This window comes from Phacochoerus africanus, chromosome 7 (genome assembly GCF_016906955.1).
Source record: "Phacochoerus africanus isolate WHEZ1 chromosome 7, ROS_Pafr_v1, whole genome shotgun sequence".
NCBI lineage: Eukaryota > Metazoa > Chordata > Mammalia > Artiodactyla > Suidae > Phacochoerus > Phacochoerus africanus.
Genome location: NC_062550.1, coordinates 65,783,981 through 65,811,322, shown reverse-complemented (window position 1 = coordinate 65,811,322; position 27,342 = coordinate 65,783,981). Strand labels below are relative to the sequence as shown.

Genomic DNA, 27,342 nt, shown 5'->3' with positions numbered 1-27,342 from the left:
CCACTACAGCGGTTGTTGACTAATAATCACTCCTTAAATAAATTTTTTAACAAGTCTGTCCAAAAAAAATGCTGTATAGAAATAGACATGCTAGGTAGTGATGCTGTTTTATGCCAATACTGGGAGTTTGATGACATGATGTTTCCACTTATAATTATCACTAAAACGTAGTACATCCTTGCAGTTCACTTCGAGCCAAGTACTGGTCTCAGTCCATTTTCTTGAATTAGCTAACTTAATTTCTAGCTAATTTTGACTGAATTTCTACCCAGTGCCAACTAAAATACCTGGAAAGCCAGTGAGTGGCAGAGATGAAACTGGGACAATATTTCTTCTTCACTTGAGCTCTTAATAGCTGCACTTTCTGCTTGCATATTTCTCAGGGCATGGATCCAAGCTGCTGTTTTCTAACAAGACTGAGGAGTGGTTTGTTGTTTTTTAAGGATGGGTTATTAGAGTTTGGAGGCTATGGAACCTGAAGGGCCCTGAGATTAAGAAATTTCTATATTGTTTTTCACTAAGCAGTGTCCGGAACCCAGATTTCTTTTCAATAAGACACACCAGTGACAACAGTTTAAAGGTACCACCTACAGCCTACAGTTTCATCTTTTGGAAAAGATAATACTATGAAAGACATTCATAAAACAACTTTGAAGGTAGTATTATTTTCCATGATTGAAATAGCTTATGAAGATTATATAGTGCCTTATTTCTATTTAATGAATTATTTTCTGGAAATAGCTACAATATGTATAGCATTTCAGAACTGAACAAGATGCTTTCAGAGCATCAGCTATGAGGACCAATTATTCTGTTTTTGGAGAGAGGATGAGCTTATAAAAAAATCTCTGCTGTGTGACTTTAGGTCTTTCCTAATTTCTATGTATCTTGTCAGCATGATAAACAATAAAAAAAAAAAAGGAAGAAAATCATAGATTCAAAAATTTTAAATGACAAATTTCTTTCAATTCAATTAGAATATATACTGAATGTCTGCTATATACAGAAAAGTGGACACAGCCCTTTGAGACACACATAAAAACAACTTAAAAATTATAACCATGTTATAAGTTAAGGTTGTACTATGGATATGTCTTCAAAAAAATTGCAATATTCTGTTTCCTGCTTTCTAGTATGAGATATAATTTTTAGTGTATGTTGAAGGAATGAACACTTCTTAGAAACAATTTTGTTGTTTGTTTTATTTTAACATACATAAAAGCAGCTTATAATTGCACTGAGTACAAAGACAAACAAAAACACTTTATTGCACTTAGAAAATACTTTACATGAAGTATTGCACATGATAGAATTGATCGGGAAAGGCACTAATTTATAATTGGATAGAACTAGAATTTTTCTAGATTTGAACAATACAGACTTTTTCCTGTTACAGATTTGCCACATCTCATATTGCACATTTTCCAACACTTTTATCTGTTTTACAAATATTCTTCCTATTCTTTGCTTTTTGTCTTTATCTCTATAAAACACTGTTTATAAGGCAGTGAACCATGTACCATCGAAAAAGACAAGTCTACAATGAAGAAGTAAAAAAATAAACAACATACATACAGGATCATCCCATTCTTTGGGGGAGGAAGTGACAAAGTAACTTGAGACACTTCTTTAAAAAGAGAGAAATATTACAAAGCTTCGTTTCGTAAGCATTTGCCTCCTTACAAATGTTCTCTGAGTTAAAGAAAAGGCATCTAGACTAAATATCTGTGTTCCTGGTTAAAATATCCTTTGTCTACATTCAGTTTTTCATACCATCATCATTTAACTCCTTCATATCGTGCAGCTGCATGAGGGACACTCATTGTTCATAGTCATTCAACAATAAATAATAACTCTTAACCTCGTTATTTTATTATTTCTGAATTTAAAAAATATAAAGTGCATTCATAAGCTTGAAGTCGTTCTTCTCATTCTTGGACAAAATTATCAGTCAACCTGTGACTTTTTCAGCTCATGGCAGGAGGATTCCATAATGTAGATATTCCTGGAATTTTTCCCCCTTTTTTCCACAGTCTTATTTGGAAGAGAGTTTCCAAAATAATACAAAGTTGTTTGTTTGTTTTTTTCCACAAAGTCTTTATGGAAAACTTCTGACCACAGAGCAGCACTCGCCACACACATTTCTTTGAGTTCCACGATAGAATCGTCTATAAACAGATAGGAATCCTCTTTATATGGAGGATTTACTACATATCCAGTGTAAATTCTTTTCACATTCCATGCTGCTGACCTCGGTGCTATTCAGAAATGGACAGTTCTTGGATCCTGTAAGTTTGAACCTGTCAAACAATAAAGAAACTAGAATTATTTTCAGTTCATCATTTCTTTTCAGTTACCTAAGAATCAACTTTGTGCTGGTGGTGGTGGCCTCTGCTTCCCCCCCCCCCTTAGAAATGCATGAGGCAAGTGTGCCAGTCAAATGATCATAGTCATAGATCACAGGTCATCAACTAATTTGTAGAGACTGTAGACAAGGATTGAAAGAAATAGTATGTAGATTGAAGAGAAAAGAGCTGTATTCATTTGGCTGGCATATCACCAGAGGGGTAACTCTTGTTCATTTTTGCATTCACAAACCCTTCAAGAAACCATTCCCAGAGAGTATACACATTCAACAATCATGCTGCTAGTGCAGATAATTTCAGGGAGTTAATGGCCCCTGATGCTCATTTGTGGGTGTGATACCATAGGACACATAGTAAGAATTCCTTTTCTAGGGATTTAAACTAATCCCCATATCTCTAATTATCATAAAACTATTTAAACAGCTAGAAATTTAAACACATCTGAATCTGCAGACAGCAAGGATTAACACGAAACTTATACAATGTCTTTCACACTTTCAAATGTAGTTTAATTACAGGTATTGGAAATAAAGTGAGCATCTTTAATGCTGGGGCAAGTTTTCTCTCAGATCCATAGAGCTTCTAATTAAATACTGAAACTATTGTTCTTTATCTCTGTGGAGATGAGAACAGGGAAAGTGAAAGAGGGAATTATTTTCCAAAAACTAAACTAACAATAAGATATAAAGATGAGATTGGAAATGTTGGATTTTTTTCACCTTGTTGTAATCATTCTCGGAATATATTTCTAACTGAATCTTATTACTCACGCTAGAATTTACTGGGATCAAATTACTAGAAGCATTTAGTGTATGAATTCCAAGCAGATAAAAAGAAAAAAGATAACATTGAAGCCCTTCTTTAAATAATTCCATAGAGATAATATACAAAAGAGATTGTTAAAGCTTTGCTTATAAAGAGCACACCTTCATATAGAAGAGAGCTTTGAAAAGAAAAAAGGAAAGTGGTTCCTCCCCCCGCAGCCCAGCTGCCAGCCTAAGGGAGGATAGAGAGAGATCTTGAAACTCACCAGTTGTTATATTCTTTGCCATTTGACCATTTCCAAGTCTGGCCATCTTCATTTTTCAGCCCAATCCAGTGTTCAGCTCTCCCCACATGTTGTTTTAAAAAGACCTTGAAGAAAGCACAAAGGAAGTGCATGTTAAAGCACCTCTCCTGAGAAGTATGCAGTAAATCCTGTTTCTCAAATCTGCAACTTGAGCCATGAAAGCTAAGCTGACCAGTTCTCAATGTTATGTAGGTTCGGCTCATTTGGATTTCTGGCCTCTGAAGATAAACAACCAAGTCACATTCAAAGGCTAAAAAGTCTCATTTTGACCTCAAATTGATTCTGTGACTTTTCTGTGACTAAATTTTCCTTCGTGGGAAACATACAATGTCTTCACTTAGAAGGAAACCACAAATTAACGATATAAAACAGAACAGCAATAGCTTCTGGCATTGTTTTTGAATACTCTCTTACCATGTCCTCTTTAGACTCTAGGAGAGCAAGGGTAGCACCGTGGTGTTTGGAGCAGAAGCTTTGGGCCAAGGTCCAGTTCTTTGTTTTCTTGGAAATAAAATAGCATTTCGTCTGGTATCCTATCCAATCATCTGGGCATGAAGAAACATGCATGTTGGATGGCACTGAGGGCACATATTGGCCTGGACAGTTGTACTGGCCCACTGTGAACAGAAAAACAGTTTGTTTTAGTAACATCAGAAACCAAGTACCCACAGTGTACAAAACCAGTTCGGGGGATGCTGTGCTGTGCTAGGTGACAGAGTAAAGGATGAGAGGAAAGAAGGTCAATTCTTTTTTTTTTTTTAACTTTATCAAAGTACAGTTGATTTACAATATTATATTAATTTTAGGGTACAACATAATGATCCAAACTTTTTATAGATTATATACTCCATTTAAAGTTATTATAAAAAAAGGAAGGCAAGTTCTGTGAAGAGTAAGAAGTAGTTCCTCGCCTTATCTGGATCTCTTGTTGTGCCTAATCATCATTTGAGAAGGTATAAGAAATAAGAGGGTGTCACTTTGGTCAGAAAGTGGTAGGAAAACTTAAAAATCCTGAAAATAGTCTTTGGGCTAGAAAGGGTAAAATACATTATACATTTCAACTAAGGTTTTGCATCTGAATGCAGAGGTGGAAGAATTTGAAGATGTAGTATATATAACTCTATAGTGGGAGGTAGAGGAGAGAATAGTTTGCAGAGAAGCATTCAGAATACAGGAAGATTTGTGGCTGGGGATGTTTCATAACATTGTAAAATTTCATGTTTGTGCAGAACACAAATGTATCGGTACAGTTACATGTTTTGAATACGGTATTGTAACTGACTCTCTGGGAGCTTCTAGCTGTATTGTTAATTACTCATACCCATCATTCTGTGGTTTTTGAGATAAGAGACTGGCCTCTTCCTGATTAATTTCTGGCTTAGAATTTATTGTTTTCATCAACTATGAATGTGCAGTCCACATTTTTCCAGGTAAATGTCTATATCTTTAAATCAGCCCCTCTTACTCCAGATTTAAGCACCTGCTCACATGTAAGTGTCTGCAACAGTACTAGATAAATCACAGACACATTTCATGTTTCTAAAGCCTTAGAAAATGCAAAAGAAGTATTGTCCAAAGAATGTGGCATCATAAATGGCGTTTATTCAGAAGTTGGTCATGTGTGAAAAATGAGATGATCTTAAATTAATCAGAATTTTTGATAAATTTATGAAGTACCACCCACCTGATAAAGCAATGAGAGCTATGATTAAAACAGTGATGAAGACCACATTCACCACAGCACATGGGATAGGAACTTGAAGGGACCCTTCATGATGTGTTGCAAAATGAGGCCCGGTGGCATTACCTGAAGAGAGAAAGTCACTGATGAGGTTAGGTAGGCTAGAGAGGTCAGATTGCATGTTTGATTTTCTCTTGAGATATTTAAAATAATAATAATTTAAAAAGCCAGGTGTCTCCCCATCTTACATGAAATTTATAAGTTAACTTTCCTCAAGTTTTGAGTGAATCTGGATAGTTTATTTTTGGCTAGAAATGAAACAGTCCAATCATAATAATGAGATCATGAAATATCTCCCACAAATAAATATACAGTAGCTATGAAAATACTAAAAATATAACTTCATTGTTTTCATCACAATAGGAACTTCTACTAAATACCTGATGACCCTAGAAGACATATACATAGAACATCCTAAGTATAATCTTCTTAACTTCTCTGTAGTTACTGTTTAAAGAAGATGGTATAAATGTGGGTAATATAATAAAAAGTTGAATTTTGATATAAAAATGTATACCACTAGTATGACTACAAATTAAAAAAAAGATTGATATACTTTTTGGTGAATCTGGTGCAGATGTGAAGCATTGAACTTTTCATAAATTACTAAATGGGAGAGTAAAATGGAAAAAATTACTTTGAGAAACTATTTTGTGTTAAATATACACCTACCCTATGATCCAGCAATTCTATTCCTATTATTTTCTCAAGAGAAATAAAAATATGTCTTCAAAATGCTTTATACAATAATGTTAATAGCAGCTTTATTCTTAACTGCTAAATCCTAGAAATAACTCACATATCCATCAATAGGAAAACGGATAAGCAAATGATGGTATATTGATACAAGCAAATTCTACTTGGCAATTTTAAAAATGTAACAACTGGTACATGCAACATCATGTTTGAATCTCAAAACAAATGTTGAGTGAAAAAAATCCAGCCACGATAATATACAATGAAATACTACAGTTTCATTTAGATGGCATTCAAGAATAGCTGAATTAAACTATGATGATAGAAATCAGAAAAGCTGTTGCTTTTATGTGTTGGAAGACTAATATGACTGGAAACTTTCTAGCGTGATGAAAAATGTCCAATGTTAATTGGAGTTGTAGTAATAACTCATTAACTCATGTACACTTACGATCTGTGTGTACACTGTGTATAAATTACACCTCAATGAAAATATGTCAGTGAAAAGTAAAATGTTTGAGTTTTCCAAGAGAAGTTAAAATAATACCTGAGATATAACTATTATAGACCAAATACGGGTGGAAATTAGTTTTTTAGTTTACCCTTCGTATAATGCTAAAACAAAGTATAAGTTTTATTTCATCAATAAAAAATATTTTTGTGGAAGGATTTAGAATGTGAGTATGATGTGAATGGTGGTTCTTAGTTACAAACAAAAACAGCGACAAAGTTAGGATATCTGTTCTAGAAGATAAATAACAGAGAAAGGAGAGAATGAGGATTTGTGATTCAAGAGTTTGGATTTGATTTCTGCTAGGATGAGCTATCAGGATTTTTTAAATTTGACCTCACTAGAAATATATAGTTCCCTATTATGTTCCCAAAAACTTAAATGTAAAATGTCTACTTGAGTGATATTAAAACTTACTACCCAAAATAACCTCAATATGCAAAAAATATCCTGTTTTTCAGTATAGATGACTTTCATAATTAAAAAGATATATAGGTAGGTTATCTACAACTTGAAATTCATGTATTTTCTTCCCTTAAAACATTTTCCTAAAGTTAAACTAGGCAAAGGGAATGTTGCTTTCTTTCACAGAAATTTATCATGAACTAGGTGTCAACATCATCTTTTGCTTCTTCTGAGGATTGTTCTTCCCAGCAGAGATCTGCATTCAGATTTTGCAAGAGAGGACTTTACCTCACTCCTGTCTGGTTCTGTTTTTCTCAGTTTCTTGAAGCAAACCTTTCTTTTTTTCTTTTTTCTTTTTTTTTTTTTCCTACCGGCATGCCGGCATGCCACTGTCACCGGAAGCAGCTCTTGGTAGCTAGGGTAGCAAGTTCAGAACTTCTGTCTCGTTTCACTTCTCGCCATGTGGGACTCAATCATGCTGCTTAAACTCAATGTAGCAACATCTCTGCCTCATGAGCAAACACCAAGGCATCCGAGTACCTCATGGACTCCATAGTCCATGGGCTTATCGGTTGGACTCAGTCTATTGGCTGACCCAGTGGGTAAGCTGTGCAGGTGACCTTCAGATTGTGTTTTGTACCATTAGTGAGGGCTATTGTTGCTCACAGTTTGATTTGTCACCTAGGTGACAAAACACTCCCCTGTGAGCATACTTCCACTCTGATTACAAGCCCTGTCCATTAACAGAGAAATTGAAAACAAATCCACCGGTAGGTACTGAATCATCCAAGGGTGGCGCTCAATAATTGTTCAAACTAATGAAGCCAGAACAAGAGCATCATAGATTAAATATTTCCACGCAAATTATTCAACAAAAAATTGGGATGATCTCGGGGAAAGTTAAGAATACCTAAGTAAGCTTCTTTCAACTGGGTTCTCTATTGAGCAGTTGTTGTTTTTAATTACATTCTTTTCTTTGGGGCAGCTCAACTGAACCATAAATTTACAGTTAATCTGGCTATCAAAAATTTTCTGTGACTTATCCTTGTTTTCCGCACTTGATTTTGCATTCTTAAGTAAAAGATGGGTTTACCAGTGGTAACTGATAATTTTCTAAAACAAACCACTCTAACAAACACATACTCAGAAAACAATTCCTTTCTCTAGATTGTTTAAGCTCTGCTGTTGATAATGCATTCCTTTGTTACTGGATAGTTTTGCTTACAAGTAAAGTCTAGTTCCTACAAGCTAGTGTTTGGGGCACCTCACTAATTAGAGAAGACAAGAGAGATAGATGAAACAAATCAAGAAAGCCTCACAGAAGCAAATTATCATAAAACAATGGGAAAATTCTGGTACTAGGAAATAGAAAGGTCTGTGGACAGACTAGGCAAATAGAAAGGAGGAAAAGGTATATAGAAAGATGATCGTATGAAAATAAGAAAAAGGAAAAAAAAATGATTGATTCATGAAGAATTTGAAGCCAGTGATTAGAAGGATGAAATAGGAGAATGAAATGGAGGAAGAGTCTTATGAAGAATGTAGAAGAAGACTGCATTTTCAAGAATTTTTTCATACATTCTCCTAATAAACTAGAACTGGACACTAAATAGTCAGATGTTTATAAATCTATTCTCTCAAAGACTGGAAACAACTTGTGTTTCCAGCAACCAGAAGATGCTGTCATGAGAATATAAGATAAGGCACACCGAGAGCACAAGATGGTACAAGGTAAAGACAACCAAGAATGTAATTGTGTACGTGGAAAACAGAATTTTCCATACAGAGGGGCAGAGCTTCCTAAAGGATGTCCAGATGGATATGCAAAAATGATGGAGAGTTCCCTGGTTTAGGGCAAAGGGGGTTTTTATTTAACTCTGAAAAATTGAGATGATATAAACTAAAACAAAGAAATTGCTGGTTAAAGAGCTTCTAAAATTCACCCTGTGATTTCCTCCCAAGTCTCAGGTGGTCTGTATTCTCATAGATAAAGAAATACTTACTTCTTCCCATTTTCTCCTTTATCCCAACCGAAATAGAAGGCAACCAAGTTCTTCAGAAGACAAGTTTCATTTTCCCCCAACTACTGTTATATATCATAGATCAATAGAGGCAAATACACATAAGGACATGGCTTACTTGGTTGTCCTCTATTCGGATGCAAGGAGTTGGTCTCTGTTGTGGGAGCATCTTCTGAATTCATCTTTATCTTCGTCACAATCCTCTGGTTAATCCCAGGTCAAGTCAGTCTACGGTGGACGTCTTTGCTGGAGCTCTTGTTCAGTTCTGAGTCTTTGAGGTATCTCAGTGTTTATATTCACTTGCGTTGTCTCCACCCCCTTCCTCTTCCCTCCTAATCGTTCAGCTACACCTGTTCTCTTTAATTTATGCTCCACTGACCCAGACACTTTACAATGTGTTGTTGTGGTGAGCTTTGGGTTTTCCCTGCTGTCTAAAATGTGCTTTCTCACAACTATAGGTGAAGTTTGAAGAGACAAGCAGGGTTTTCCCGGAATCTGAGATCTCCTTTCTTAAATTTGTAGACAACAAATAGTTTAGGAAACAGAATACCTAAGTAAAGAATTGTGAGTTAGGGATTCATGTCTTTGAGATGGAAATAATTTGGAGAACGCTCTTTCCCTGGAATTCTCTTCATTCCTTTTTTTTTTTTTTTGTCTTTTTGCTATTTCTTTGGGCTGCTCCCGCGGCATATGGAGGTTCCCAGGCTAGGGGTCGAATTGGAGCTGTAGCCACTGGCCTACGCTAGAGCCACAGCAACGCGGGATCCGAGCCGAGTCTGCGACCCACACCACAGCTCACGGCAACGCCGGATCATTAACCCACTGAGCGAGGGCAGGGACTGAACCCGCAACCTCATGGTTCCTAGTCGGATTCGTTAACCACTGTGCCACGACGGGAACTCCTGTTCATTCCTTTAATTATACATTGACAACTAGTATTTATTGAGCATCTACTATAGACTGGATGCTGTTTGGGGCTGAAGGGTTTATTGATAAATAAGAAATTAAAATCTCTATTTTCATGGCCCTCTCTTGGGTCTGGAAGAATTTTACACAGCAAGCTATAAACTGGCTTTCAGAGAAGTGTCATTCACTTCTTCCCTGGGGACTAGTGTTTTTTTAAGGTGTCATTTAGTAAGTAGTTGCTTTAATACAGGAAATAGAAACCTTGTGGCTGGCACTTCCTTTCTACGTTCTAAAATTATTTATCTCAAATTATCTGTTTCATTCAGCTCCTGTTAATTTTCTTGTCATATTTTATGGCATTTACACTGCCCTTATGTTCCCTCAGTAATATCTTATTCTTCTATTTTTCTCCCGTCTACTAGATTATTATTTTCATGTACCTCTGACACTTTATTTATTTGGCCGCACCCACAGCAGATGGAAGTTCCTGGGCCAGGGATCAAATCTGAACCACAGATGCAGATCTGCTCCATAGCTGCAGCAATACCAGCTCCGTAACCCACTGCACCAGTGAGGATTTGAACCTACGCTTCCCCAGCGACCAAACTGTTGTGTGACGACACTGGATCCTTAACCCACTTCGCCACAGCAGGAACTTCTCTCTGCCACTTCAGACTTTTGGTGTGTGATTACTATAAAAACATACTGCTATGGTATCAATACCCTTTGGAAACTTTCTTAAGATTAATGCGAAATGAATGCAGAATGGCTGCATATGGTGATTTAAGGAGGGGATCAAAATGCTGATTAATAATCTTAGTGCCCCAAGTTATCATTAATATCACTTTAGAGTAAGGATATCCTGTTTTCAGAATAAAGCCTTTGTGAAAACATTATGGTTAAGTGGGTGGGAAATTACCATCTACTGTAGGCTGGTTAAACCATCATATTTATTGGTTTACCTAAGATATGGAGAAGTGCATCTTAGTCCTAAATCTCTCTTTGCTTCCATTCTATTTTTCAGTCAATTCATAGTATGTTTTCCATGTAGCTGCTAGAGGGATTTTTTGTTTTTTGTTTTGTTTTGTTTTGACTGTTTCTGTGGCATGTAGAAGTTCCCAGACCAGAGATCAAACCCATGCCACAACTGCTGCAGTGACAATGCCTGATCCCTAGCCCACTGTGCCAGACGGGAACTGCTAGAGGGGTTGCCTTATAATTAGTATAATTTTGGTGAGATGTTTAATTCTTCCCTTCTCCCACTCTGCAAAGCTTCCTACCAAAATTACCATACAATCCAAAGACCTTGCATATTTGAGTAGACTTTGCTTTATCCATCATCTGGCCCCAGGCCACCTCTCCTACCATTTTCCCTGTTATAGCCACTGCCTTCTCCAACAGTCACCTCTTGTCCCCTCCATAAAAATGTTAGCATACTCCTACTACAGGGTCATGCATTTTCTCCGAAAGTTTCTTCTTTAACCTACTTGCGTGTCTTGCCCTCTCTCAAATTCGATTCATTCACTGTTCAACTGTCTTCTACCCAGAGAGGTCTTCGATTGCTTTTTCTATGCAAAATAGAACCTCCTGCTCTATGCCTCCACATGCCTTTATCTTTCTCTATGTCACTTATCAATATCTGATATTACATGGTTGTTTATCATCTAATTTCCTTACTAGACTGTAAGCTGCTTGGGGGCAAGCACTTTTTCTGACTTGTCATTTCTGTGTCTCTAACATTTTACATAGTAACTGGAGCCTAGTGGGTACTTAGTGCATACTTTTGAAGGATGGAATAAATATGAGTTAATGAAAGGGTATGTATAAAAAACATAAAAGTTCTGAAATAGAGAGTGCTGCTCAGGGAGGTTAGTGGGATTGCAGGATTGAGAAATATATGGCTTTAGACTGCCATCAGGTAGCAAGGGCACACTTGAATACTGCTTATGAAAGACAAAGGGGGCATGCAGATTGATACTTAAGGGAATAGCTGATGTCTCTGTTAGTTTCTTTAAGTTAAATAAATTTCAATTTTTTAAGTATCATTGAGTTGGGAATCTGAGTTAATGTCCACACTTTGACCAATTTATACACACCATGTTGTGAAGAATACGTAAGAAAATATCACTGTTAGAAATCTGCAGCACTGGAACTTTTCCACATCTGTGGGATATAAAAAGAAAGAAAGAAAATATATTTACACACATGAATAATCCTGCTGTGTGTCTCTTCCAGGGAAAAGCAGGGTTTCTCAACAGCTTATTGGACTAACACAGACACCATGGTACAGTTATACCATTTTTCTAATGTACATTTCTCCCTCTGACATTCACATGGAAGTGTGAAACTCTAATTTTCTTAGCTGAACACCAACGACCTGTGACGTTTGAATGCTTCAGAACAAGTAGGCAGGCTAATGTTATGAAAAGAATGCAGTTTTTACAGGCAGATCATTATTTTCCACAATGGTCCCTATCACCCCTTCTATGCCAGCGATGTTGACGTTCACTGTGTCCTTGAAAAAGCTAAGCTTATTCTCATTTTACTTGATGTGTTTTTGCTCTTGTTCCCTCTGTTCTCATATTTTTCATGGCTCTTTTTTTTTTTTTTAAGGTTTATTGAAGCATAGTTGATTTACAAGGTTGCGATCATTTCTGCTGTCCAACAAAGTGATTCAGTTATGCTGCTAAGTCTTTTTTCTCGCTTATATTTACCGTACATGTCAGCTCCTCAACAAGACCTTCCCTGACTATCTGCACTAACTACCTCCTATTAGTCATGATTTATTAGCTCACACTTTTAGTGCATCGAACATATTATCATTTGAGATTTTGCAGTTCTTTTTTATATAAATACATATAGTTTTAAAAATAATAATAATTATTATTTATTCCTTACTGGAAAATAAGGTCTTGAAGAGCAGAAACAAGGCTGTCTTATGCAACAGTGAATCTCTAGTGCGCATAATAGGACTTAGAACATAGGAGGAGTTCCACAAATATTTCTTGGGTGGATACATGAAATAATGTATGTGAATATCAACTGAAGCCTTTCTTACCTATGCAGCTTTGGGAAAGTTATACAACTCCACTGAACTTTGGCTGTGTTATGTGTAAAATGAAAATATTAGCATCCGGCTTATAAGGCTTTCATTAAGAAAACATCGTAAATAAGACAATTGGTTTTCTACCAGTCGTTGTGTATATTAGGCATTTGATGACATATGAAGGCATAACAGTCCGATTCAGGTCATGAGAAAGAAGAGTTCCTCATTTGATGTAAGAGATTAAGCGATAATAACTGAGAAGTCACAGCATAATTGCTTATATGATGCAATGTGACTCCTGTCTGTCTAGGATATAGATGGACAGAGGAATTCGTAGTCTCCTACAACCACCAATAAGTTTTCATGACATTAAGACACTTGTTTATGTGCTCACGTTTTCTTGTTTCTTCAGCCATGACCGGGTAAATGGATATTATACATATATACTTATATATGTCTCTATATACATTCATAAGTATGTTAACATACATTTATGTATAATATATGTAATAGATATTACATATGCCATCGGACCTACAAAAATGTCTAGAGATCTTATTTTATGCGAGTAAAAGTATTTAAACATGATAACATTGATCAAAATCTGTTACCTTTGTTCTGAAATCATTTTTCTCTGCTTGTCTTTATGGAAGCAGCCAAAGTATTTTGTTGAAATTAGCACTTGTACAGTTGGGAGTTAAGCAGACCCTGCAAATGCAAAAACTAGCCAAACTACCAAGAACATATGTTATCAGTGGACCTTTTAGGCACCCGCTGGCCCTCCTGCTATTCAAGTCCTCTATAGTAGCTTGACCTTTATTGCAAAATTAATTATCTCATCACTCCTCTCTCCCCTTCTGCAGTCATCTTTGAAGTGTAAGAAATCTGCCTTAGATTTGAGAAAGCAGTCCACTTAAATTCATGTAGAGGCACGAACAATGAATAGGGGTTGTGCAACACAGTCCTGATTAATATCTGTGGTCCCAATTATTAAAAAAGCAGGGTTTTTTGTTTTTGTTTTTGTTTTGCCACTTTAAGAGTGTCTTCCCGTGTATAGTGAATGAGATGTTTATATTACTAATAAGTATTTGTTAAATCAAAGGAAGGTGTCTCACACTTGAAATTACACTAAATAGGACAGAGCAAATTGTACAGAGGGTCAGGATGCAGTGTGGGAGAGACTTTGGGGTCAGAGAGTTTTTCAGTTGCTCCTTGTTCATCTAAATATGGAAGCCAGCTTCCTGTGTGGTCAACCCTGCTGGATTCAATTCTCGAAAGCAAAGAAACCCATTAAAAAAAAAGAAGAAGAAAAAAACTAAAGAAAGAATACTTGTACAAATAAACTCTTTCCATCTTTCCCAAATCCTCATAAAATACACATGATAATAGTATTTAACTTTCAACTTTTCAGAGGTATTTTCTATGCTTAATTTCATACATAAAATAAAAAACATTAAGGGATCTCCATGGGGCAAAGATTAGCACTAAGATTTCATAGTCCAGTTGAGAAAGCTGAGGCTTTGAGAGACTAGTGCCTGGACAAAATTAGAAGAAGCTACTCAGGACACCAGAGCTTCATGCAGCTCTCTCTGTTTGACCTTATATGAAGAATCCGGGGGAAGGTTCCAGCAAGGAAGTGAAGTAATGTGAGCTGCATGCAAAGTGATGCAGAGAAGACAGGATATACAGTCCTTATCAGGCAACAGTTCAGCAGGATGCTCTGGCAGCCCATGTTCAGAGACCGCAAACTGCAAACCTGAGATAATTTCCGGCGACAACCTGTTCATCTTTTTTTTTTTTTTTTTAATTTCAAAGGCTGAATTAGATTTATGAACTGCTTTCAATCTTCTTAGGAATCAAAGCTTCCATTTATAAGGTCTCACCTGTGGAATTAATACAAATTATGCAAATGGTAACGTTTATTTTTAAATCACAGATGTGTGTGTGCTCTCCATTGGTTACCTTAAAAGGTCAGCAGAGGTAACCGTGAGTAAGGAAGTGGGGAATTTCCACTTCTCACCACTTTCCAACCTTATCTCCTCTCTGAACTGACTCTTTGAACTTTCTAATTTTCCTCTTGTGTGGAACATCTCCTAAAACACAGAGAAGTGAGTTGGTTTGGAAAGTATGAGTTGGTATGAGTTTCTTCTTCTTCACTTGAGGCAGTGAAGGTAAAATACAATGTTCGTGAATACATAAACATGGACCCTGAAAAATCTGCCTATTTTTGAAAGTAAAAGACCCAAAAGAATTATACCAAAGATGAGCTACAGTCCTTAACGACACTTTAGTACTTTAGGTAAATGAATTCCAGGCTTCTTAAATGTAGAAAATATTTGGGGGGAATATTCTCAAAGACAGTAATGTTGAAATGGCAAATTTAACATATAGAAATTTTAGGTAGATGAGGGCCTGTATCACCAAGTGATGGAAAAAAAACATATCCATTGGTATTTGAATCTTGATAAATGCACAATGAATTTGAACAGGACTGCTTCTCCTACCTCCTGTGGATGTGTCTGTACCTACTTACATAATGCGGGAAAACTCTCTAGGTAAAAGACATTCAGGGATCATTAATATTCTTTTGCAATCAATGTGGGGGTTCCCACTTTGGCTCAGTGTCTGTATTAAAGTATTTCTGATGCATTGAATTGGCCTTTACTGAGCCAAGATATTAGGATAGAAAAATGAAGCCCCTAAAAAAAGAATTTGCCAGAATGTGGGAGAGGTTAAGGCAGACATGAAATATCGAAATGGCGTATTATGAATAATTTTAAGCTAACGTACTTGACAATTGAAGTAAAATGAACACATTCTATCTCTTTCCCTATCTCTTCTCCTTATGTCACTCCCATAATATGGATGTTGGTGCATTTAACGTTGTCCTAGAGTTCTCTGAGACTCTCTTCATTTCTTTTCAATCTTTTCTCTCTTTTCTGTTCTGCATCACCAATTTCCACTTGTCTGTTCTCCACCTCATTTATTCGTTCTTCTGCCTCCTGTGTTCTGCTGTCAGTTGCTTCTAATGAATTTTTTAGTTCAGTTATTGTATTTTGCATCTCTGCTTGCTTGTTTTAAGTCTTGTATTTCTTTGCTCAATGTTTGCTCTAAATTATCAGTCTTTGCCTCCAGTTTATTTCCAATGTCTTGCATCATCTTCAGCCTTATCAGTCTAAAGTCTTTTTCATGGAGGCTGAGAATCTCCAGATTACTTAGCTCTTTTTCTGGGGTGTTTTTCTTTCTCCCTTATCTGAGTTATAGTTCTCTGACTTTTCATTTTTATTTTTATAGGTTTTTGGTGTGGTGACTATTTTGCAGACAGTAGAGTTGTAGCCTCTTTTACTTCTGATGTCTGCCCCCCTTGTGGCTGAAGTTGGTATGGGAGGCCTGCTGTAGGCTTCCTGATGGGAGGGACTGGTGCCTGCCCACTGGTAGGTTGGGCTGATTCCTAGCCCTCTGCTGGGTGGGGCTTTGTCTCTGGGTGAGATTAGAGGCAGCTATGTGCCTGAGGGGTCTGAGGCAGCCTGTTTACTGATGGATGGGGCTGTGATCCCACCTGGATTATTGTTTGGCCCGGGGCTTCTCAGCGCTGATGGGTAGGGCCAAATTTTCTCAAAATGGCCACCTCCAGAAACACCGATGAATATTCCCGAGAGCTTTGCCTCCAGTGTTCTTCCCCCACAACAAGCCAGTCAACCCACTTTCCCAGGAGATTCTCCAAGAATGGCAGTCGGTTCTGACCCAGCTTCCTATGGAGTTTCTGCTTTGCCCTGGGACCCAGTGCACATGAAAGTCTGTGTGTGCCCTTCAAGAATGGGGTCTCCATTTCCCCCAGTCCTGTGGAGCTCTCACGCACAAGCCCCACTGGCCTTCAATGCCAGATGCTCCGGGGGCTCTTTCTCCCAATGCCAGATCCCCAGGCATGGGGATTTGATGTGGGGCTCAGAACTTTCACTCCTGTAGGTGAGTCTCTCTGATATGGTTACTTTCCAGTCTGTGGGCTGCCCACCCTGGAGGTATGGGGTTGCTTATATCGTGTAATCACCTCTCCTACCTCTTGATGTGGCCTCTATTTGTCTTCTGAAGTAGGATTTTTTTTGAAAGTTTCCAGTCCATTTGGTTGAAGGTTGTTCAGCATTTGGTTGTAATTTTGTTGTTTTTATGAGAGAAGTTGAGCTCCAGTCCTTCTGTTTCGCCATCTTAATCTTTCAGATCAGGGTTAACTCTTGATGCTATACATTCTTTTCTAGAATGTCATATAGTTAGAATCATACAGAATGTAGGCCCTTCAGGAGTTCCCATTCATGGTCCAGTGGAAACAAATCTGACTAGGAACCATGAGGTTGCAGGTTTGATCCCTGGCCTTGACCAGTGGGTTAAGGATCCGGTGTTGCCATGAGCTGTGGTGTAGGTTGCAGACATGGCTCAGATCTGAAAAATGAACTCATTTTAGATAAATATCTCTTCCAAAATGAAATATGAAGAATTTTTAAAAATAGTAATAGTTTTATAAATATTAAATGTGTTGAATCCATAATTAAATACATCCTCCTTGGGAAATAAATAAAACATGAAAGCATAAATTAAAAACACTATGCCCAGATGCCCAGATAGTTCTGTGTTCCCATCTACCAAACATTTAAGGAAGAAAAAAGAAATTGTAAGTTCTTTCCGAGAATATAAAAAGATCAGGTCAGGAAAACACTGCAACAATGACTCAGATATGGAGAACAAACTAGTGATTACTAGTGGGAAGAGGAAAGCGGTGGGGGGAAACATAGGGGTAGGAGGTGAAGAGCTACAAACTGCTATAGTATAGTATAAAAAAGCTGCAAGAATATGTTGTGCACCACTGGAAATAGAGCCAAAAATTTATAACTCTAAATGGAGCATAACTTTAAAAAATGTGAATCAGTATATTGTACATACGTGGTTTTATATCATATTTACATTAAATATACTTCAGTTCGGGGGGGAGGGGGAGAAGAAAAGCACTCCAATCAAAAAACAACCAGTCAATCTTCCTCCAAAAAAATGGATGTAATATTTTTGAATGTATGTTCAGAAAGCTAAATTCAGCAAAATGTAAAAAATAATATACCACAGCAAAATTGATGTATTCCAGGAATACAATGTTAATTTTCCATTCAAAAAACCAATCAACACAGTTTTCCACATGAACAAATTCAAAGGAAAAAATATTAACTCAAAAGGTACATGGTAGTTTATAAATTTGTCATAAATCTCTGATGAAAGCCATAATACACAAAGAATCATAGGAACTGCCTTAGTGATTGTAGAAAGATACCTATGAATTGTGTCAGACTTAAGGATGAATAATTGAGAAAGCTTTCCTGAGAAATCAGAAATATGACATGATGGTCAATACCTCCAATGTTGTTGTTGTGGTTGTTGTGTTGTTGTGCATTACTGAAGTAGTAATGCAGTAAGGATAAATAAATATGCATTATAAATAAACAGGCAAAAATGGAAAAGAAAGATCAAACATTTTAATTAGTTTTTTAAAAAATTGAAGTAATGGTAGATTCAAATGCAGTTGGAAAATATCTCTTTAAGCTTCAATAAATTTCTTCCAGTGGCAACGTTTTGAAAAACTGGTACCATATCACAACTGGGATATTGACACTGATGCAGTTAAATACAGAATAAATCCATTACCACCTGAAACATTTTGGTTTTCCTTTTAGAGTCAGATCCACCATCCTCCGGCCTATCCCTTACCCCTTTCTCCCCAGCTGCTGTCCTTAAACCGTGGCAACCATTAACCTATTTCTGTGAGTTTGTCATTTCAAGAATGTTGTATAAATGGAATCATAGAGTATGTAACCATTTGGGGTTGGCTTTTTTTTTTCTACTCAACATATTTCTCTGGAGATTTGTCCAAGCAGTTCTTCCTTATTGCTGAATAGTATTCCACAGGTTGTTTAACCATTTACTCCTTGAGGGGTATTTGGGTTGTTTCCAGTTTTAGGGTTTTATGAATAAAATTGGTTGCTGTGAATATTTGTGTATAGATCTTTGTATTAAGATACATTTTTATGTCTCTGGAATAAATATCCTGTGGTGTGAATAATGGATTGTTTGGTAAATGCATATTCAGTTTATTACAAAATTTCTCAGCTTTTACAGTGGCTGTATGACTTTATATCCCCATTAGCAATGTATGAGTGAGCTAGTTGCTCCATATCCTTGCCAGTATTTGGTGTGGCTACTATTTTTTTTTTTTAAATTTTAGACATCCTGAAGAGTATGCAGTGACATCTCATTGTGGTTCTAATTTGCATTTTCCTAATGGCTAATGATGTTGCACATCTTTCACATGCTTAGTTGTCCCTGTATGTCCTCTGTAGTGAAGTGTCTGGTCTTTTGCCCAAATTTAATTGGATTATTTGCGATTTTACTATTGTTTTTGGAAGCTCTTTATGTATTCTAAATGCTAATCCTTTGTTGGATATGTGTTTGCAGCTTGCCTTTCATCCTCTTCATGGAATCTGTCACAGAATAAAAGTTTTTAATTTTGATAAAGGTTGAAATGATACATTTTTCCTTTTTGAATTTTTTCTCTTATGAATTATTTTGGGTACTGTCTTTGATACCAAAGTAATATAATGCTAGCTTCATTAAAATAACTATTTCATCCTCTTCTCTAGAAGAGATAGTATAAAAAATGTTGTTAATTCTTCCAACCCAAGCTGCAGCAGTCATGTTCTTAACCCATAGTGTCACAGTGGGAACTCCTAAATTTCTTGATAGTAGGTGAATATAAATATATATATATACAATTGAATTTATATAAAGGATAAGAAATATAACATAAAATTTTAAAAAGAGAAAATTTCAACTCCATCAAAAATCAAATTTCGGAGTTCCCTGGTGGCCTAGCGGTTAAGGATCTGGCAGAACATTTGGAGAATATTCCATATCCACTTGAAAATAATCCTTATGTTGTTAAGTATCTGGCATTGTCACCGCTGTGACACAGGTTTGATCCCTGGCCAGGGAATTTCTACATGCCATGGGCTTGGCCAAAAAGAAAAAACATCAAATATTAGGGAATCAGTGTCTCAAAGGACAAAACTGTGAAATATTGACACAAACAATTGACATATCATGCTTGAGAATGAACAAAGTTAGCATTGTAAGCTTGCCTTCTCTTTTCAAGTTGATTTTAAAATTCATTTCAACTCCCCTCAAAAATCTTAACAGATTACTTTTTAAATGAAAAGTAACAAACTGGTACTAAGTTTACATAATTCTTCAAAAGTCTATATATGACCCAGGTACAAAGAACAAGGTGAATAGACTCTAATTTCTATTAGAAAGGACGAAGAGACAAATTGTCTACTGGATAGGAAATCATTACAACCAGCAACAACTACTGAGAAAGATTTATCAAAGAGAAATCTGTGTTGTTGTTCTTCATATTCAAGATCTGGAACTTTATGTCCTAGCTTACATTTATCTTGATCTCCTAACAGGAAATTTTAAAACCACATCAGGTAACTTAAAAAAAAAAAATTAAGTGCTATTGTCCAAACACCATGGAGGTTTTCTACAGTAGAGAATTTAAAGAAGTGGGTGGGGAGTAGCAATATTAGATAAAAAGAAAACAAAATAAAGCCAGTTCATGTCAAGAGTAAAAGCTTGAAATGAAGAAGTTTAACATGTATTGTGATACAAATGATAGATCCTTGGATAGGAAATCATAAATGGATACAACTTGAAGATTAATCACCATTACTGGATGAACTTAGAGAAGCTGCTGTATTTAACTGGGTTGTGCTCATTTAACACATATTTAATGGGCACCTACTTTGTGCAAAACACTAAAATAGGTACTGGAAATACAGATCTGGCAAAACAGCTACGATATCTATGCTTTAAAGGAATATGCAGTCTATCAAGTAGACAATTAGTAATTTAGTTTTTCTCATTTTCTCTTGGTCATTGTAGCTCAAGTTTTAATACGTCATTGATTAAAACAAAACCTTCTGGTGTCATTGATTTTTCTATACTGCTTTTTCATTCTCCATTTTCTCTCACATTTCATTATTTCCTTCCATCTCCTTGCTTTAGGTTTAGTTGACTCTTTTATTTCTAATTTCTCCAGAGAGAAGGTTAGCTTATTGATTTGGATCTCTTTTCTTTTTTACTATAGGTGTTTATAGCAATACATTTTCCCTCTAAGCCCTACTTTTGTTGCATTCCACAAGGATTGTTTTTGTTGTTTGTTTTATAGGTATGTACTTATTTTTTCTACATCTAAAATATTTTCTAATTTTATGTGACTTCTTTTTTGACTCATTGTTATTTAGGAGTGTATTGTTTAGTTTCTATGTATTTATGAATTCCCCAAATTTCCTTCTGCTTCTAATTTCTAATTTAATTCATTTGTAGTCCAAGGATATAACTTATATGATGGCAGTCATTTTAAGTTGATTAAGACTTGTTTTAACTTATGCTGACCTAACATATGGTCTATTTGTAGAATGTCCTGTGTCCACTTGAAAATAATGCTGAGGTTTTTTTAATGTTCTATGAATGTTTAAAACATTTAGTTGGTTGTGCTGATTGAAGTTCTATTCTCAATTTTTTGAAGATTTTCCATATTGTCTTCCATAGTGGATGCACCAATTTACAGTTCCACCAACAGTGTACAAACGTCTATGTTCTCCCCATTGTCTCTAATATTTTTGTTTTATTTTTTGATAATAGCCTATTCTAGTGGTGTGAGGTGATATCTTATGGTGGTTTTCACTTGATTTTGCTTTTGCTTTTGGATTTAATATTTACTGGTGCTGAACATCTTTTTATGGACCTGTGTCCATCTCCATGTCTTGTTTAAAAAAATGTCTATTCAAGTCTTCTGCATATTTTTAATGCATTTTAAAAATTCTAATGTTGGATTCACTTTTCTATTTCCAAACATATTTTACAAAGCCAGATTTACTCTGATACCAAAACAAGACAAGTACACTACAAAAAAAAGAAAGAAAAAAAGAAAGAAAGGCAGACAAGTACAGGTCTATATTCTTGATGAACATAGATGTAAAAATCTTCAACAAAATAATAAATAGCAAACAGAAATCAGCAATACACTAAAAGGATCATACACCATGATCAAGTGAAATTTTGTTCAAGGATACAAGGATGATTCAATACCCACAAATCAATCAACATTGTATACCACATTAGCAAAAAATTAGATAAAAATCACATGATCATTTCAATAGATGTGTAAAACATTCGACAGAATTCAACATCTGTTTATGATAAAAACTTTCAACAATGTGTGCATGGGAGGACATACCTTGATGTAATAGAGGCATATATGATAGACCCATAGATAATGGGAATGCCAAAAACTTTTCTTAGAAGGTCAGGAACAAGACAAGAATGTCCGCGTTCACCAACCACTTTTACTCAAGATGGTATTTGAAGTCCTAACCACAGCAATCAGATATGAAAAAGAAATAAAAAGCACCCAAAGTTTAAGGGAAGAAGTAAAACTTTCACTATTTGTAAATGACATGATATATAGAAAACCCTAAAGACTCCACCCAAAAAAACCCTGCTAGAAATAGTAAATGAATTCCATAAAGTTACAGGATACAAAATTAATATACAGAAATCTGTGGCATTTCTACATGCTAACAACAAACCATCGGAAAAGAGAAACTATCAGCCCCATTTTCAATTGCACAAAAAGAATAAAACACCTAAGAATAAATTTAACCAAGTAGGTAAAATATGTGTATTTTGAAAACTTACTGATACTGATGAAAGATTTTGAAGAAGACAAAAACAAGTGAAAAAAATATTTAGTGCTCTTGGATTGGGAACCAATATTGTCAAAATGTCTGTACTACCCAAAACAGTCTACATATTCAATGCAATGCCTATCAGAATACCTGTGACATTTTTCAAAAAATGGGACAAATAATCATAAAGTTGATGTGGAACCAAAAAAGACTATGAATAGCCCAAGCAATCTTGAAAAAGAAGAACAATGCTGGAAATATTATGTCCCCCGATATTGACATACTACAAAGTTACAGGAAAAAAAATAAATGTGTAGTATGGTACTAAAAAAAAAAACAAAGACAGTGATCAATTGAACAGAATTGAAAGCCCAGAAATACATGGACATTTGATTTATGGCAAAGGAACCACAATGGAGAAAGGATAGATTCTTTAATAAATGATGTTGAGAAAACTGGACAGCTATATACAAATAATGAAATTAGGCTACTATCTTAAACCACACACACACACACACACACACACACACACACCAAAAAAGCCCTCAAAATGGATTGAAAACTTAAACATAATATCTAAAACTATATAATTCCTAGAAGTAAAACATAGGCAGTACACTCCTTAACATTAAGTCTTAATGACATTTTTGTGGACTGACTCCAAAGGCAAGGGAAACAAAAACGATAATAAGCAAATGGAAGTATATTAAACTAAAAAGTTTATACACAGCAAAGGAAACCTACTGAATGATAAAAGGCATTTTCAAATCACATGCCCATCAATAAGTTAATACCTAAAACATACCAAAAACTCATACAACTCAAAAATAAAAATCCCAGACAACTCTATTAAAAATGAGTGAAGATCTGAATAGACATCTCTCCAAAGAAGACATACAGATGCCCACAGGTGCATGGAAAGATATTCAGATCACTAATTATTAGTGATGCAAATAAAATGCAAAATCAAATGAAAATCACCATGGAATATTAACTTACATCTATTAGAATGGGCTATTATCAAAAAGACAAAAATTAACAAATGTTAGGATGTGGAGAAAAGGGAACATTTGTACACTGTTGGTAAAACTGTAAATTAGTGCAGCAACTGTGGAAAATTATGGAGAGTCCTCAAAAAATTAAGACTAGAACTACCTTATGTCCCAGCTATTCCACTTCTGGGTATTTATTTGCAGAGCACAAAAACAGTAATTTGAAAAGATATATGCACTCCTATGTTCATTGTAGCATTATTTACAGTAGCAAAGTTATAGAAACAACATAGTGTCTATCAATGAATTAAAAGATGAAGAAGCTGTGGTATATATAGAAAATGAAATAAAACTCAACCATTACAATAATGAAATCCTGCCATTTGTAACAATAGGATGGTCCCTGAAGATATGCTAGGTGAAATAAATTAGAGGGAAAAAATACCATATTATTTCACTTATATGTGGATAAAAATCAAACAAAAATAAACAAAAACAAACTTATAGGAATGTAGGTCAGGTTATTAGTTTCCAAAGGGGAAGGAGGTTGGTGAGGTGGGTGAAATGGTTGGTATCTAGACCTGTGTTAGTGATTACTTTGTAGTGTTTACAGATATTGAATTATAATGCTATAAACCTGAAACTTATATAACTATATGGAACTCGTATTATGCACGTATTGATATGCTTGTTAGTGCTCCACAGCTCTTTGAGGCTCTGTTCATTCCTTTTATTTCTATTTCCCAGACTTGATAATCTCAATCAATTTATCTTCAAGTTCATCGATTCTTCCTTCAGCCAACACTTCTATTTAGCCCTTCCAGTTGTTTTTTAATTTCACTTGTCATTTTATTATTTTTTATAGGCAAGAAATAGATTTATTAAGAAAGGACACTTGTGAGAGATGCCAGTGGGCAGGGAAGAAGGCTCTGCTCACTTGTAATTTTCAACTCTAGAAATTTCATTGTTTCTTTTTGTGTAATTTCTATATATTTATTGAGATTTTCTACTTGCTAATACATTATTCTCACACACGGTTAAGAACATGGTTGCTTTAGTCCTTTGAAAATATTTAAAACAGCAGATTGAAAATCTTTGCCTCATTTTTTTCTTGTACAGAGACTTAAGGTCAGTCAGCAGTGAGAATTTAGTGTCTTCTCAGGTCTTCCTTGAGCATGTGCATAGCCCTACACATGCACGTAGCATTCCATATTCCTGGTAATGTATTAAATCTTTTCAAAGCCTTGTGTAAACAGCTTATCTCCCAAGTTTATCTCTTAAGTTTTTTGTTTTTTGTTTTTTAAATCAGCCCTCTCTTTGCCTTGATTCCTAATTCTGTCTCAGGAAGTTATACTATTTAGCAACTGGGACTGATTGTTTTTGACAAATTCCCCTGGGGAAAAAGCTGTTTGCACTGAGCAAGTTCTATTTGACTGTTTCAAGTTAAGTAAAGGTATACCTTACAGGTGGGAATTTCCAGGGAAATGCCAGTTAGTTCAAATAATGACTACTCTGAGTATCATTTTTTGAGGACCCCAAATTTATTATGCCCCCTTCAGTTCCTGTTATGCTACTGTTTTCCACAGCTAATGTAACTGGCAGCCGGTTGGTTTTTAAGGCTATTATGAAGGTGAGAAGAAGGGGATGGGAACAGAGCAAGAGAAAACACCACAAAAGTCACTGTTCTTGGAGTTCCCGTCGTGGCGCAGTGGTTAACAAATCCGACTAGGAACCATGAGGTTGTGGGTTTGATCCCTGGCCTTGCTCAGTGGGTTAAGAATCCAGTGTTGCTGTAAGCTGTGGTGTAGATCGCAGATGCAGCTCGGCTGGATTGCTGTGGCTCTGGTGTAGGCCGGCAGCTACAGCTCGAATTGGACCCCTAGCCTGGGAACCTTCATATGCTGCGGGAGTGGCCCTAAAAAGACAAAAAAGCAAAAAAAAAAAAAGTCACCGTCCTTAAGGAGATGCAACTGTTTTCTTCAATAAATTATAGTAGATTTTTACAAGGCTTTAGTTAATATCTGGCATTATGAGGAAGTTGATTTTTGACTTTTTTGTCAGTGTTACTGTTGATTTTATAACAGGACAGCTTTTTATAGGTCATAACTCCATTCCTGCTGATGTTTGGCCAGATAATTAAACATGTAATTATAATGAAGTACATTTATTTTTTTGATAGTAAAAATAAAGGGAGCTATAGAAACATATTGAGGGATTTACTCAAGTATGAGGATAGGTTTATGTGAAAAGGAATATTCAATATAAGGGTAAAGCTGAACATAGATTTTCCAGGTTAATAAGGCAGGAGAAGAGATCAAATAGTATAAATAGTACAAGTCTCAGAGATGGGAGGAGGAATAACCAGATAGAGGGACTGAATAAATCCACGAAGCTGCAATAAATTTAGAGAGTAAAGCAGGAAACAGAGCCAAACTACATAGGAGCAAATTAATGCCGTTAAGTGGTTTAGAACTGTTCTAAGTACAGTGATAAATCTCGAAAGTGTTATAAATTGGGTACTAACTGGGATCAGATATTCATTTTTTAGAGGGATCACTCAGGCCGACCAGCACAGGAGGAACGGGAATAAACTGTGGCCATAAAGAAATAATTGTATTCAAGACTAGTGTAGGGGCAGTAGAGATGAAGGAAAGTTGATGAATCAAAGACCTGTTTAGTGAGACAGTCTATGATTAATTAATTGGACGATGGAACTCTAGGAGAGAAGATGCAGAAACAGAATGTCAGAGATGGTCCTCGTGTTTCGATTCAGACAAAAGTGAGCACTCTTCTTTGAATAATACAGAGAATAAAGAATAATATAGACTTAGAGGAGAATCAAAATGATGGTTAGTGGTCACAGGTCTGGAAACTATGGGGGAATTCAACTTTTTTCTTTCGGTCGCACTTGAGGCGTATGCAAGTTCCCGGGCCAGGAATAGAATCTGAGCCACAATTGTGACCTACTCTACAGTTGTGGCGATGCTGGATCCTTAAACCCTCCCCTCTGGCAACCAACTATGTATCATCTTGATAGACATTTGGATATATGGTTCTAGCCCTAAGCAAAGGAATCTAATCAAGAAAATTATATCTAGGAGTTCCCATCTTGGCTCAGTAGAAACGAATCCTACTAGTATCCATGAGGATGAGGGTTCAATCCCTGGCCTTGCTCAATGGGTTAGGGATCTGGCGTTTCTGTGAGGTGTGGTGTAGGTTGGCAGCTGTAGCTCCGATTTGACCTCTAGCCTGGGAACTCCCATACACTGTGGGTGTGTCCCTAAAAAGCAAACAAACAAACAAACAAACCTATGTTATTTATATTCGGACCTTCCTATCTTTTGATTTAGAAAGTAATTTTCTATGTGCAGTGGATGCATAAGCATGTCCCCACTCTGTCCTGAAGAACTCAATCTCTCAATTGATTGGAGGTGGCATCTCAAAGTTTTCAGCTGAATCTCTACGGTACAGCTTTCAGCCAAAGGATACCATCTTCTCAAAATCGCGCTCTCCCTCGAGAACCACTGCATCAAATAACGATTTCATGTGTGACTATAAAAGCCTAGACCTCTTGTCTTATATCAGGACAAACTTGAAGGACCATTCAGATCCAGAGCTCCCTATGGTGTCAGCTAAATCTTTTGTTGGGACTGAATCATTGTTCAAAGTTTCCCTCTACCAGACTGAAGTTTCTGTTTCTTACTCAACAGGTGTTGCTTTTGAGATAACCTCCGTAATTAACACCCTTTATGCAAACCTCTACTTGAGAGTCTGTTTCCTGTGGAACCAACCTGCAATACAGTC

The 27,342-nt window shown here is 36.1% G+C and overlaps 1 protein-coding gene across 1 annotated transcript; it reads right to left on the bottom strand.

Moving 5' to 3' along the window:
- Positions 1–1,187: 1,187 nt before the first annotated feature.
- On the bottom strand, positions 1,188–9,100 carry CD69 (CD69 molecule). The gene is made up of 5 exons (XM_047787576.1): positions 8,928–9,100; positions 5,120–5,242; positions 3,850–4,052; positions 3,397–3,500; positions 1,188–2,300 (listed from the first exon to the last, which is right to left on the bottom strand). Exons 1-5 carry the CDS (start codon positions 8,989–8,991, stop codon positions 2,192–2,194), a joined length of 603 nt encoding a protein of 200 aa, XP_047643532.1. The 5' UTR covers positions 8,992–9,100; the 3' UTR covers positions 1,188–2,191.
- Between the last annotated feature and the right edge of the window lie 18,242 nt (positions 9,101–27,342).

Coding starts and splice junctions, on each gene's coding strand:
- CD69 (XM_047787576.1), bottom strand. CDS start 8,991: ATGAATTCAGAAGATGCTCCCACAACAGAGACCAACTCCTTGCATCCG. Junction 4,053..5,119: donor AGCTCTCATTGCTTTATCAG/GTGGGTGGTACT, acceptor TTCTGTTCACAG/TGGGCCAGTACAACTGTCCA. Junction 2,301..3,396: donor GGCAAAGAATATAACAACTG/GTGAGTTTCAAG, acceptor ATTGTTTGACAG/GTTCAAACTTACAGGATCCA.